The following is a 14,136-nucleotide window of genomic DNA, read 5'->3' as shown; positions in this document are numbered from 1 at the left end:
TCTTGCTCAACGGAAAGAGGCGGAAACTCTGGGTGCTCATCTTAAAGCCCCAGCATTTCCTTGGTGGGCAAAGACAGGATCAGATAAGTTCTGCTTTGATGGTGGCAGGAAAAGTGACGGCCAGTCAAAATCTTTTCTGACTAATTTGATTTCAAATTTCTGAAAGGGCAAAACTCATCATGGCTTAATGTAACTTGTCATGTTTCCTCTGCCTCCTTACACTAAAAGGAGTGGTGAGAGAACATAATTGATGATAGATTTTGTTTAAGCTCATTTTCAAAGAAAAACCAATCAGATGAATTCAGAAAGGTCAGACCAAAACATGCAGATTCCTTAGTGAATATGTTATCTGCAGCCTCATAAAGGAGTCTTCCTTGTTAGTGGAGATAGCAGCAGTCCAAATCTAGCTGAAAAGTAATAACACATTAATCTATTAGGAGAAATTATTTCCCTCTCCAGAAAGTAGATTAAATAGTGTGAAATGTTTACATCTGCTGTGAGTAGCACTTAGCAACAATTTTAGTTCCTATGGCATGGTAGTAAGGTAGAGGACTCTAGACTAGAATTACCAAGTTACCATGGTATGTTTACGTAAAAGCTATTTCTTCAAGTCGGTATGTTTGAATGGGGACCCCTGGTGGCCTAGTGGTTAGCATGCGGGACTCTCACCGCTGCGACCCAGGTTCGAATCCCAGTCCCCCAAGCAGATGGAGCTCGTTAGCCCTGTGAGGCCATCCATCTATGAGAAGGTCACTCTAAACAAACCTACGTCCTGAGGACCTCACTGCCATTGTCTAAGCTTGCTTGGCCCCGGCAGATGAACCTTAGGATTAAAGGGTGGGCTCAGTTCAGCACATGCTGTGTCTCACCTAAAAAAAAAAAATCCATTGCACAGGCTGGAAAGGTAAAAGACCTTTCCCAAAATCTTTGTTCGCGAAGACTGGCCATTATATGTTTGAATGAGCTGATGTTACAGATTGCTGTGTCCTGTCAGCACTTTCTCTCCCCTGGTATTTGGCAGAAAGCAAGAAATGCAAAAGCACAACAGTTGCAGAGGAATTGTCAGCCTCTGAGGGGTACCTTTGACTTCTTTCTTTCTATGCCTTTCTTTTTCCAAGGTGAGAGGATTCTCCATTGGGCAGCAGTCAACACTTAGTTTGGTGTTGCCATGGAAAACAGTTCTGATTATTTTTGTCTGGTGCTTAGGGATGTGATGTTTCTGCATAAAGACATTCTTCCTCCCTACATCTGCCTTTCCCCTCCCCCTCCGACAAAACAGGGTATCCTTCTCTCCATACAGATCTGTAAGGGCAGCCCAGTGTGTCATCTCAACATTTTTTTCTCTAAGGCATAATGGTGTCAGACAGACAGTACTTCAGAAATAAACTATCATTTGACATCTAAAGTGTACTAATGTACTCCCATGCTTCTACCAGTGGAAATAATGCAAGTAGGCAGCATTACAAGGAATGTCTCACAACCTAAAAAGTATTTTATTTTTTACGAGGAGAGCAGAGAATTGCGAACAGATCTGTGAGATGGCAAAAATGAAGTTAAATTGTGTTTAGTACAGATTTATAGGAATATGGCTCTTGCAATATGATGATGAGATAAATCTGTTCTCCATAATTGTAGTGACACAATGGGGAACTTTATGAAAGCTGAGGCCTTTTCAGGATAATTAAATAAGTTAATTTGCAATCTGGAGAAAGCACCAGCTGGAGTGTAATGATTCATTGAAATCTCAGAGTACTGCTCCTTCCATGGATAACAGGTCTGTTTTGGTTGTGGAAACTTTCTCCCTTTGAAAGCAGATGCTTTCTGTCTTACCGATGGCATTGCTACAGCTGTTCTAAGCACATACATAGGGTAAAGGGACCCAAGAAGCATCCTTTTCTTTCCAGATTTCTGTGTAAGGAACCCATTCAGAGGCAAAACCAACCCAATTGTCCCCGCAAGAAGAAATGTTTGTTATTATTTTATTAATTGCCTGTATAGATCAAGTTCCTTATAAGATGAATGGTGATTATTGGGAATAAGGTTCATAAAAGCAAGTGGGTTCATAATATAGTATAGATTAATTTCTTTTCTTCTGGGTAACAATGGTAGTTTTGGGGAAAAATAAATGTATATGGTAAAAACAGGTTAAGAAGTGTGGCCATGGCAATTAAGATCCTCTTGCCAATAAGTCTACTGTGGAAAGCTAAGGATCAGTCACATTTTTCACTGGAAATACAGAATCACAGAATGGTTGACACTGGAAGGGACCACTGAAGTTCATCTTGTCCAAGTCCCTTGTAAAGCATGGTCACCTAGAGCCAGTTGTGCAGGACACAGCTGTGTCTAGACAACTTCTGACTGACTGTCCCTGTGAATGGAGATTTTACAACCTCTTTGGGCAGCCTTAACCTAACTCAAGCTTAGAATCTCAGTTCCTCAAGCAAATCTTTGTTTGTGTCCTTATATATATATAAAGAGAAAAACTAAGTATTTATACCATGTTATATTCAAGAAAAGAGGTGTTTTTAGGAAGGAATGCTCTAGCTGATTTCTTAAGGGATCCACCTCATTTCAGCCTTCATTTCATCCATGTCATTGGCTGATACTTCATGTCTCTTAGCAAAGCTCAGTTTGTTTTACAATGTGAAGCATTTTTAATAAGACATAATATTTCCAGTTCAGTACCACCAGTTCATACCTGCAGTCTATAGGTAACATTAATTCACTTAATATCTTGAAATATCCCCTATCTAGCTTAGAAATCAAATTTCAGTCATGTCATTGAGATGGTCAATATTGTAAAGCTTGTCAGATCTTTTGTCATACTGCGTGATGAGCATTAACTGACCCAGATCTGTGTTTGTCACCTGATTATTTATCCTTTCATATCTTTACTGCAAGTATTCTTTATTTGACTTGAACTACAAAAGACTTGTGCTGTCATCTACAGAAATCCCCTAAAATGAATGTTTATATCCTTGAAATCCTTCTCAGTTCTTACTGAATTCTAAACATTTAGATTCTTTATGTTAGCAAAATCCTTAACAAATTGAAGTATATGCTTCTAAGCCTTCAGAGAAGCATTTATGCCCTGGCATTGAGCAATCCATTGAGAATTTTAGATACTCAATCCTATATTCATTTCTGTGAAATTATTCCTAAATGGGATAAAGTACATCAGCATGCACCTTAGCATTAAAAAGCATTAAAAAAGCACCCTAGATTTAAACAGAGAACATTTTTTTCCAAGGTGGTTATAAAAAACCATGGAAATGCAGATTAAAAGTGTGGGATACATGGCTTCTAAAATTTCTTCATTTGGAGAATCCTAGAATCTTTTTATTATTTTTTCATTATTATTTCAGAATAGTGAAAACAGAAGTTTGGCTTGGTTCCAGGTCAGGACAACAATGGTGTGCCAAACATATGGCACACCATTGGGTTTGAGTTGGGTTGGGGGGGCTGTTTTATTTTCTCAACCAGCCAGCTTTGTTAGTAATGAAAACAGCAGAATAGAGACGTTTACATATGAAGAAAAGGCAAAGAAAGCATGTGGGTTTTTTAATAAGAGAATAAACCTGATTCATTGTTCATATAAAGTGCACTTCAAACAAACCAATCAATGAAGATTAAATGAGGAATAACCGAGAGTCCTGAAAAATGCAGAAGTGGACATAATTTCAGTTAGGTTTTCATTTCCTTTTAGAGGTTATTGACTGAACACCTACTTGGAAAGCAGATTGCAGTGTCATCAAAGAGGTTTCTAAGATTGTCTCATTTTTATTTGTCTCTTTCTTTTAGAAATGGAACTGAGCCTATCGAGTTTTAAGAGAACTTTACATGTCTAATGTCATTGTTTTTGATTTTCAAGTGATAATCCATACATATGCTCACACAATGAGAGAGTATTAACAATGTCTAATGCTTGAAACTGAAGTAATTTTTTCTTTGCAGAATTCAGATAATGTATTTGCTTTGTTTCTTGCCTCTGCCACCTTCAAGCCTGTTTTCTGTTCTACAGTCCCTGTTGGTGGTGGAGCTGCAGGTATATTAAGTTTTTCAAAAGACTGGAAGACCATTTTATCATTTTACAGCAAGTTCATGAGCTGAGGACCCTTCTTCAGTTTTTAAATGTTGAACTGCATATGGCCTGTGACCTTCCTCATTCGAATGCTGGCTGGTCTGTGGCAGTAGCACAGGTGTCTAAGAAAGCATCTTTCACCACTCCTGCTCCTTCTACAGGCTGCCTCTCAACCCACGTTAGGTATGAGAGAATGAATTTGGGAGATGGGGTTGATTTTGGTGTTTGCCAGAGCTCTGCTTCCTCAGGACTAGCTGAAGACTCCCCATTCTCTAATCACGAGGCTGGTTTGCACCTCACTGCCCGACGAAAGCCTCTGTGTTTTGTGGTCCCACTGCAGAATGTACATGTGAGTTCTAGTGCCTACACACCTTGCTGACGTATCGTATGCAGTTTGCAAGTCACTCCCCTGTCCCTTAATGATTTCCGGTTTTCAGGCCCATAGTCTTTCTGCAGTGGTGAATATTTTTAGAGGGATGTCAGTTCTTCAGCCTTTGCACCCCAAGGCTCTTCTTGTGACCATATCTTGCTTTGCTTGGGGCTCAGGATCTTGCTTGGTTTTTCAGCTCAGGATCTTACAGTAGTAAGGAGCTAAAGTCCTAAACAGGAATTAAGAGTTTAAATATTTCCTGAATCTTATGTGACATATTTAAGAAGGCTGCAAAATTGCTCATGACCAGATATTTCATTACTTATATAAAGGCATTATAAAATTTTGTGGTCAGTTTAAATACACTAAATTTTCATATTTCTTTTTCCAATATATTTCTAGTCAAATGTTCTTGAAATTACCGTTTAAAGGTTCTTGTTAGTGTGAGGCAAGCATAATGCTGTTTGGTTTTGGTTTTTTTTCTGTACTTGATAACCACATGGTGTGAATGTCAAGACTGCTTTCTTCTTTAAATAATAGGTCAGTACAAAGTGATCAGTTTAGCTTCTTTCAAGAAATAAATTATAAGCTATTTCTAGACATTTTGAGGGAAATAATAAGTATCTCCTAGTGGATTATTTATTTATCTTTTTTTAAAGATAACTACCATCTCCCCAAATAACTAGAACATATAAATGAGTAAACATTTTTAAAGCATTTTATATTACTCATTTAACTGGGAATATGCTGATATTGGGGACTGTAACACTCATCATGGGACAGGAGTTTGATATGTCAGTGAATATAAACCCAAGTGTAAATGCAACATTGTCTCCTGCTGGAGAACAGCTTAAGTTTGGTTCCTGTGGATATTGCTTTACTATCCTTCCATTTTTCTTCTCTTTTCTTCTCCTTTCTTTCACCTCTGCTAGTTTTTTTCCTTCCACAAGAGAATCAGCGAACATACATATGAGTTTTTTTGCACGTAGTTCTTGCTTTCTTCTTTTGACTTCTGGCATTATATCCTCATGAGCAATTTTCACTGCTGCCTTGTGGGATTAAGAACAGGAATAAAATACCCACATTGTGGAACTCATAGTAGATGGATTCCCTAGAAGGGCTTATTTTCCTGAAACGACACCAAAACCAACTTTCAGTTTTTTTCTTCTGGAATGTGTTTTGCTCAAAACCCTAGGGAGAGAAGACGTGAGAGATTGGTGCCTGTTCATGTTAGTCAGACCATGGGAAGCGTGCTTTGCTTCTTTGCTTGCTTTCCAAGTTTGGGCATGCAGGGCATTTGGAAACAGTGTTATTCTGTAAAATGCTAGGCTGGACTTAAAAGCCCAGCTTTTCCTATGTCCTGGAAAAAGCAGTTGATTTCCCTATAGTCGGCCCTTTCATTTTGAGCCAATTGTTACCAATCCTGTGCAGTTCGAATACGTCTGAATGTTAAAGGCGTGAAATTCAACAATAAATAAATAAACCATGTTTCCAGTTTTGATCTTGGTAGCAGTACCCTCATTGGATGATCTGGTATGTTTTCAGGGACTAAAGTAATGGTCAGAATTCAATTTGAAATTGTAAATTTAATGAAATCTATATAAAAATTTTTGAGTAGTGTTTTATTAGCACACAGAACACTGTGGATTGCTGCCTAGGGATATTTTCTGTGTTAAAAATGCTTTCTTTAACTTGCTATGAAATGAAACATTTATTTCCTTTTAGGCCAAACCAACTATAAACTCTTTTATTAATTTAAGAATACAAAGAGAGAGGAGTATGGTATTGCTTTGGATCCTTGTGGAAAATATGAAGAGTATATAGAAGTTTTTTAAGAGAGGAGAAGCAGTTTGTGGCTGTGCCCTGGTAAGCAGAGCAGAACCAGATGGTGCCTTGTGGCACCAAGATGTTTATGTGCATTGGTCTTCCACTTCACTGCTCTTGCTTGTTTTGTGTGATCTTTTTGCATAGGTTGCATGTAGAACAGGTGTCTGTTGTCACTTAGTACTGTGTTTATGCCAAGAGGTACTGTCTTAAATGTATTTAATGTGAGAAATGGGATGAAAGAGATTCTACAGTAGTACACAAAAGTAATTTATTGGTGTGAATGCAATGCATATCTTCTGTAATGTAGTTTGGCTGTCTTTGAAGAAGATGAGATGAGATAGATGGTGACTGGAGAAGCTTTTGATTCTGAATGTTTTTCTTTGTTAAATAATAAAAAAATCAAGTGTAATGTTCTGTTCAGCTTTGACTCTGTTAGAATTCCTTACCTAACTGGGGAGAAAGAGTACACATAAAGGAGAATATCTTATTTGATGCAATTATAGTAACAGACCTTCACTGTCTTTTAAAAGCAGTCGGAGTTCTTGAGAGTAAAAGTAGTGAAAATGTTTAGGGCACCAGAAATTTACATGCATTTTCTTCCCTGGGAATTAATGGGAGTATAGATATTCACTTAAATTGTTTGTGTTATATCTACCTAAATTATATATGTGAAAACTTAAAATTCCTGATAGTTTGAAACTCAAAATTGCTGTAAGCATAAAACACCTTGTTCACAAATAGACACTACCTTGTAAAAGTTTTGACTTTAATTTAAAAATAACGTCTTCTTTGACAGCTAAATTCTAGTCATGGGAAGTTCTTGGGGAGCAAAATACACATGTAATATGTGATTTTTGCCCGAAAGCACCTTCCATAAGCATACATAATGAAACATTGCACAAATGTAACTTTCACCTTTGCGTTTCAGGAAAACCAGGTACCTCTGCTGAAACTCTTCTGAATCGGGAATCTATAAACCCTACGAATTACTCAAGCCAGCTAGAAGACTCTGGATGTGATGTCTCTAATGACTCTGCATTTGATTCTTTAGGCATAGCTTCAGATTTTCACCAATCTGAGCATAATGTCGAAGTTCCCCCATTGAATCTTTGCCATAGTAGCAAGGAGCAATCTCTGACTGCTCCAGTGCAGTTTTTGCAACATTTGCTTGAAATAAGAAAACTGTCAGAAGGAGGAATTCTTCAAGCAGATTTCTCAGAGCTTGAGAATGATTCTTTCACCATATGCAATTCAGTGTCTCAGTTACTTGATGGACTGACTGTTTTTTACAACAGTCCTAAATTTCCAGTTTCGAATTTTCTTACTGAAGCAGTTTGTGTTTTGGTCAGTTTAATAACTGATACTAAACTATCTAATCATGTTTTAAAAAAGTGTTTCAAGAAGCTGGAAGAATTTAAGAAAAATCTAATTCAAATTATTTTAAGAAACAGCAGTGTCAATAGGGTAAGTTTAAAATATCTTCCATCTTTCCTACCCCACTTCAGTATAATGGAATATTCTCCTAGTTTTATGCACTTCTTAAATATCAGTTTGCCTTATTATATTTTGAAGAATACCACTTTGAGATTTTTGTGATTGTTCTTTTATGTGATATGGGCAATAAATGCTCTAAAGCATTTGAAACAGTTCTTGTTCATGCATGCAAGAAGTTCTATCCTATTCCTGAGTATAGGTCTTTTAAGAACGGATAAAAAGGCAGTTAAAAGCAACTTTATAGAAAATATGAGAGAAAAACACATTGTTTCTCTTGCTGAAGATATATTGTAGATATTCACAAAGTAATGAATATGCAATTATTTTTATTCTTTTTTGACCACCTAGATAAAATAGGTTGGTTTACTGCAGAAGGTCTCTCACTCTCTAGATATTTGCAAATTTGTGTTTTAAAAATAGATCAGCAAATGAGTGAAGAATTCAGAAATAGCATGTCTCCAGCATAAACAGTAAATAGCACTGCATTGCATTTTGTTTGTACACATCAGTCAGTGCTGTTCCATGCATCATCTTGTTAGTTTCCTCATTCAACTGAAATATGCCCGGACTGTCTTCATAAGATGCCCCATAAGTAGTGGATTCTGTTGCCTGTCTTAGGATTTTTGATTTTCATTCTGACTTTTAGAGTGACTTGGAACAGACATGATGGTGGTATTGTTTGAGACTTAGATGTACCAATTTAGTGTCCCCATGTATGCAACTGCACTATTATTATACTAAATGAGGATCCCCTGTAATCCTTGGAACCTAAAGAATGCTGATGAGGTACTAGGTGCCTATTTTAGGGTGAGAAGTTGTCTTTAGCATGAGAGCCTAGACATGTGCTGCATGTGTGGATGGATGTACCCATTTGCCTTAATTTAATATGAATCCCACTATGTATTGACTATTTACCCCAGAAACATCAAACAAACATTATTACCAAATTAAGAGGGAGTTGGCTGGGAAGGATATACCTGTATTTTGGTTAGAAAGCATTCAGAATGAAATCTTGCCAGGACTAGAGCCTTGTGTCTCTAATACCAGAATGTGTTCCATTTCAGTGTCACCACAGTGTGATACTTAGTTTTTAATTAGAGGTGTCCCTGGCAAGTATTTTGAAAGAATGTGTCTTTACCTTCTATTTGTGTGGCATCAAGAATGGAGTCATACAGGTGTGACTCCTTTTATTTTTTGTGTGATCACTAGATACAGAACAAAGAGAGTTTGAGCAGTCTTTTATTGAGGACTTCTTCATAGTTGATGATGTCCAGTGTTTCCACCATTTCCCTTCTTCTGCCCTAATGGGAAGTCAATAAATAATTAAAGCAATGTTAATTGTGGGAGAGCAATCAAGAGGTTATCCGGAGAGGGATTATTTGTTGATTGGAGGAACCTGGCAAAGTTTAAGTTAAGTGAGAGAAAATACCCTGATAGATCAGGGATGTTTCAACTCTGCAAAATGCTTTTTTAAATCATTTGGAGTATGTCCACGTTAATTTGAAAGTGGCATATTTTCTCTGAATAACTTCACTAAAACAGATGGCTTTTTAGGCGATGTGTTATATCTTGCTCTCACCAAAATATTGGCTTAACAGTCATTACTATGGGCAGCCATTACCTGGATCAAACAGTTGAGTTTAAAATTGTATAAACCAATTACTAAGGTATAATTGTGGAGGTTCCAGATTTCTAGGGGAACAGGAAAAAAGTTGTGTGTAGTAATTGCAATGCTTATAAAGATTAGTTGAAAAATCCTTTTAGAGGTTTGGTTTTCTTTAAACTGAATTGAATATGGAAATAAATACGCAGAATTCAGAATTAGTAGTGTAAATTGTATAACTAATTCTTCATGTGCTGTGTACCAAATATCTCCCAGGGACCCTTTATACCTCAGTTTTAATCATCACTGTTTACTCAAGTGGTGATTGAACTGTCAAGATTATATGTTTAAAATAAAATTACCATTAATTACAAGGCTGTCATCTGGAAAGAGTGGCAAACCATGTGAATTTCAGTTCCAGGAAGATGCCTAAATCCCTCCACTATAAAAGTATTAAGAATTTTGTTGTATCGATTCTTACTGCCAAAAAGCATTTGTATAGACAGCCATCAATACAGCTGTATAGTATTTGACACAACTTTCCCTTTACCATCCTCACCTATAAAACTGTCAAGAGCTTTCAAGTACAAAGGGCTGTGAGAAACACCTTCAAAAAGTGAACAAAGAGCAAAGGGGCTGTGGATTATACTTAATGCCTCATCTTCAAAAGCAGTCTCAGCATTTTTCAGACCAAGTTAAATAACTTAAAAAAACTTTGAGAATTGGAAAACAGATAATTATCTCTGCATTAGATGTAAAGGAAGAAAAACAGTAGCAGAATTACTTGCTGTAACTGTTGAGCCCTGTTGTTTGAGATATTTCTGATTATAAAGCATTGGAAGCTGTAGGAACAAGAAAAGACGTACCCAGAAATTTTTTTCCTGGATTCAGTTACCTAAAGCTGTGCACTTTGGATACAGTTTTTGGCTTGAAACTCCAAATTGACATGAGTATCAAAAGGACAAAACAATAAGTCTATCAATTAAGGTATGTGAGGTAAAATAAAAGGTAATATTACTTAAAATATAAAAATTATTTAAATCAAAAAACTTCAAGTAGCCTCTTGAATTTCCCTTTCATTTCAAATGGACTCTACTACCTTCAAATGGACTCTACAAAACATGGGAAAACATTTCCCATGGAAAACTCTGGTAGAAGCTATGGTATGTAATTACAGCTCCTAACAAATTACTTTGTCACTTCTCCTTCAGAGAGGAAGCACCAGAACATTTTTTTCCTTAATCTACCCATTTGGAATTTGACAACACCTATCTCCATCCACCTCCACAGGGACATAGCAAATGTGCATTTCTCCTGCTTCTGGTTACATCACTCACTCACTGATACTGAAAGGTGCTTGTTCTATTGAGGTTTGTCTCTGTTGTCCAGGATGTACTGGAACAGGGGATCATTTCTCCTATACCAGAAAAATGCAACAGTCAGAGGCATTGGGGATTCCCAACTTGCCATGCTGCTTAGAATAGGATATGTGGTTTATATTTCTGGTGAAGGTTTTGCACAGCTAGTGACAGTAGGGCACTTCAGAGAGGACATCCTGGAGCCTGCCTGGAAGCCTGCTGTGGTGAATCTGGGCTGGCTGTAGTTTCATAGTGTATAGAATTAGCTTTAGAAGTCAAATCCATACAACAGAAATTAAGGCATTTCACACATGTCATATTTGCATCTCTTGTATATACAGCTATGTGAAACTTTAAAGACAGTTATTTTTAAGGAATCCAGAGTCTCATTTGTTACTTTGGAGATAGAAGAAAAATAGTTTTATCTTTGGCTTCTTTCAGTGCGGTTCAGGTATGTTCAAAGCTGTCATAGCCAAATACAGTCACAGGGTGCTGCATTACATGGGTTTCTGTGTGTGACCCCTGGTGGTGCCACTCTAGCTTATTAGCATTGAAGACAATTCAATTCACTGATTGTACTTCTTTTAGGTGCAGCTGATACTGTACTTTGGAGCACAGCTAATGCATCAATTATGTACCAAAAGATCCTGGGCTTCACCCTGGGTTCTGTACAGAGCTCTATGTCTGTTTCTTGGAGTTCTTGTTTTAAGGAGTTAATCAAACCGCAAACACTGCCTTTAGGATTCTAGAGTAAGGTTGAGCTGTGTTGGGCTCCTGTTCAACAAATACCTCATGCCTCTGGCCCATCTCACTCATAATCTCTTTCAAACAAGACCCAGAAGGAAGAGAGATGTGTTTCAGTGATATGTCATTTTTTACTTCTCATGCTGTTTAAAACATCAATATTGACTTTTAAGAGTCATGAATTGCCTGCTCCATTCAAAGAGCACACACACACACACAAAAAAGATTATTGGTATTTCCTTTCTCTTTTTTTAACCCTTTTCACTTTTGGAAATTGGCTACCCTACCTTTAGGGTAGTTGTTTTGAAGTTATTTAGTATTAAGTGCATCTGGATGTACATAGTCTTGAACATAGTCTTTAGGAACTTCTCTTATCCTGTTTGGAACTTTACTGCCCATTTTCATTTTTCTCTCCTGTTTCATCTGAAAGTCTTTATGTAGAATTTTGCAAGTGCTGAGAATATTACTGTTGATATATTTAGCAGAAGAGGAAATGCAAAAGTTCTGAGTAGTAGTTTAATGCCTTTACTGGGTATTTATGTGAGAAAGAATTCATAATTCTTTATGAAAATAAGTTGAAATGTAGTACAGAGAAAAGCAGAAAGAAAAATGTTTGAATCTCATTGGCAATTATATAATGAAATGTATGGAAGTGTGCCTGTGGAGTTGAAAACAGTACTCATTAATCAGAAACCAGGCTTTGAGTCTTGGTAGTGAAATTTATATGATTCATTAATGACTGAATTTGCCTGGAAGAGAGTAATCATGAAGTTACTCTGATGCTTTCCTATATGCAACAGTATGCATTTAATACATGTTCCAACTAGTTGTGTGTGACAATAAATTCCTCCGACTGTGTGTAGTTTGCACAATCTTTTGTCAACCAGGACTGCCTTAACTCATCAGTTTACAGGAGTTTTGCCTGCTTAGGGACAATTAAGATTTAAAAATAGTTATTCATGTCACTGGTGGTTTTCAACTGTAAAATTAGTGGGCTTCAGTTTTCCTAAATTAGTTGAGTCCCAAGGGGACTGTCATGGGTACATTTTCATCAATCAAAGAATTTTGCCTATATAGTGGAAGAACATTTCATTTGTAAAAATATTAAAACATATTGTCTGGATTTTAAGGTCTAGTAAGGGTCAATGTTTGAATCTCTTGATTGTTGAATTAAATTTTCTCAGCAACCTGTTGTCTTAGGTAGAGAGCTGTTTAAGTGAAATGTTAAGCAAAATCCATTCTCTTGTGAATCACTACACTGTAAAGCAATTGCCAAACTGACTGACTCTCATTTACTTCAGTAAAGTGGATCACAGGAGCAGCTAGACAGGAATGAATTAAAGAAAATTTTGTCCACCTTCCCTCCTCAGGCAGCCTCAGCTGATATACATCACGCACTAAAGCTACAATTACAGAAGAGCTACAGGATGAAGTTAGCAGAATTTTCTTTTACCACCGAAGGGTGATGAGGGAGCTGGCGGAAGAGCTCCCCAAGCCGCTCTCCGTCATTTACCAACAGTCCTGGCTCACTGGGGAGGTCCCAGATGATTGGAAGTCGGCGAATGTCACGCAGATCCACAAAAAGGGCCAGTAGAAGGACCCAGAAAAGTACAGGTCCGTCAACCTGACCTCAGTGCCTGGCAAGGTTATGGAGCAGATCATCCTAAGTGCAATCACACGGCACCTACAGGATGGACAAGGAATTAGACCCAGCCAACACGGGTTAAGGAAGGGCAGGTCCCGTCTGACCAACCTTATCTCCTTTTATGATCAGGTGACGCCCCTGGTGGAAGAGGGGAAGGCTGTGGATGTGGTCTATTTGGACTTCAGCAAAGCCTTTGACACCGTCTCCCACAGCATACTCCTGAAAAAACTGCAACCCATGGCTTGGACAGGGGCACTCTATGCTGGGTTAGGAACTGGCTGGAGGGCCGGGCCCAGAGAGTGGTGGTGAACGGTGTTGGGCCCAGTTCTATTTAATATCTTTATTGATGATTTGGATGAGGGGATTGAGTGTACCATTAGGAAATTTGCAGATGACACTAAGTTGAGGGGGAGTGTTGACCAACTGGAAGGCAGGAGGGCTCTTCAGAGGGACCTGGACAAGCTGGAAAGATAGTCTGATTCCAATGGGATGAAGTTCAACAAGGCCAAGTGCTGGGTCCTTCACTTTGGCCACAACAACCCCCTGCAGTGCTACAGGCTGGGCACAGAGTGGCTGGAGAGCAGCCAGGCAGAAAGGAACTTGGGAGTTTGGATTGGCAGGAAGCTGAACATGAGCCAGCAGTGTGCCCAGGTGACCAAGAAAGCCAGTGGCATCCTGGCCTGGATCAGGAACAGTGTGGCCAACAGGTCCAGGGGAGTGATTCTTCCCCTGTACTCAGCTCTGGTGAGGCCACACCTGGAGTACTGTGTCCAGTTCTGGGCCCCTCAGTTCAGGAAGGATATTGAGGTGCAGGAGCAGGTCCAGAGAAGAGCAACAAGGCTGGTGAAGGAACTTGAACACAAGTCCTATGAGGAGAGGCTGAGGGAACTGGGGTTGTTTAGCGTGGAGAAGAGGAGGCTCAGGGGAGACCTCATCCCTCTCTACAACTCCCTGACAGGAGGTTGTAGTCAGGTGGGGGTTGGTCTCTTCTCCCAGGCAACTATCAATAAGACA

General features: G+C 38.4%; 1 protein-coding gene across 3 annotated transcripts in view; it reads left to right on the top strand.

Moving 5' to 3' along the window:
• MEI4 (meiotic double-stranded break formation protein 4) overlaps positions 1-14,136 on the top strand; it is a 77,155-nt gene that overhangs the window by 15,512 nt on the left and 47,507 nt on the right. For all 3 annotated transcript variants that reach the window (XM_027696906.1, XM_027696898.1, XM_027696914.1), the window contains exon 3: positions 7,207-7,742. In XM_027696906.1, the coding sequence (XP_027552707.1) occupies positions 7,207-7,742 (536 nt within the window). The remainder of the gene's footprint in view (positions 1-7,206; positions 7,743-14,136) is intronic.

Source organism: Neopelma chrysocephalum, unplaced genomic scaffold, assembly GCF_003984885.1.
Source record: "Neopelma chrysocephalum unplaced genomic scaffold, ASM398488v2 Primary Assembly neopelma1_23b, whole genome shotgun sequence".
Classification (NCBI taxonomy): Eukaryota; Metazoa; Chordata; class Aves; order Passeriformes; family Pipridae; genus Neopelma; species Neopelma chrysocephalum.
The sequence above is the reverse complement of the archived record's forward strand: the minus strand, read 5'-3'. Positions and strand labels throughout refer to the sequence as shown.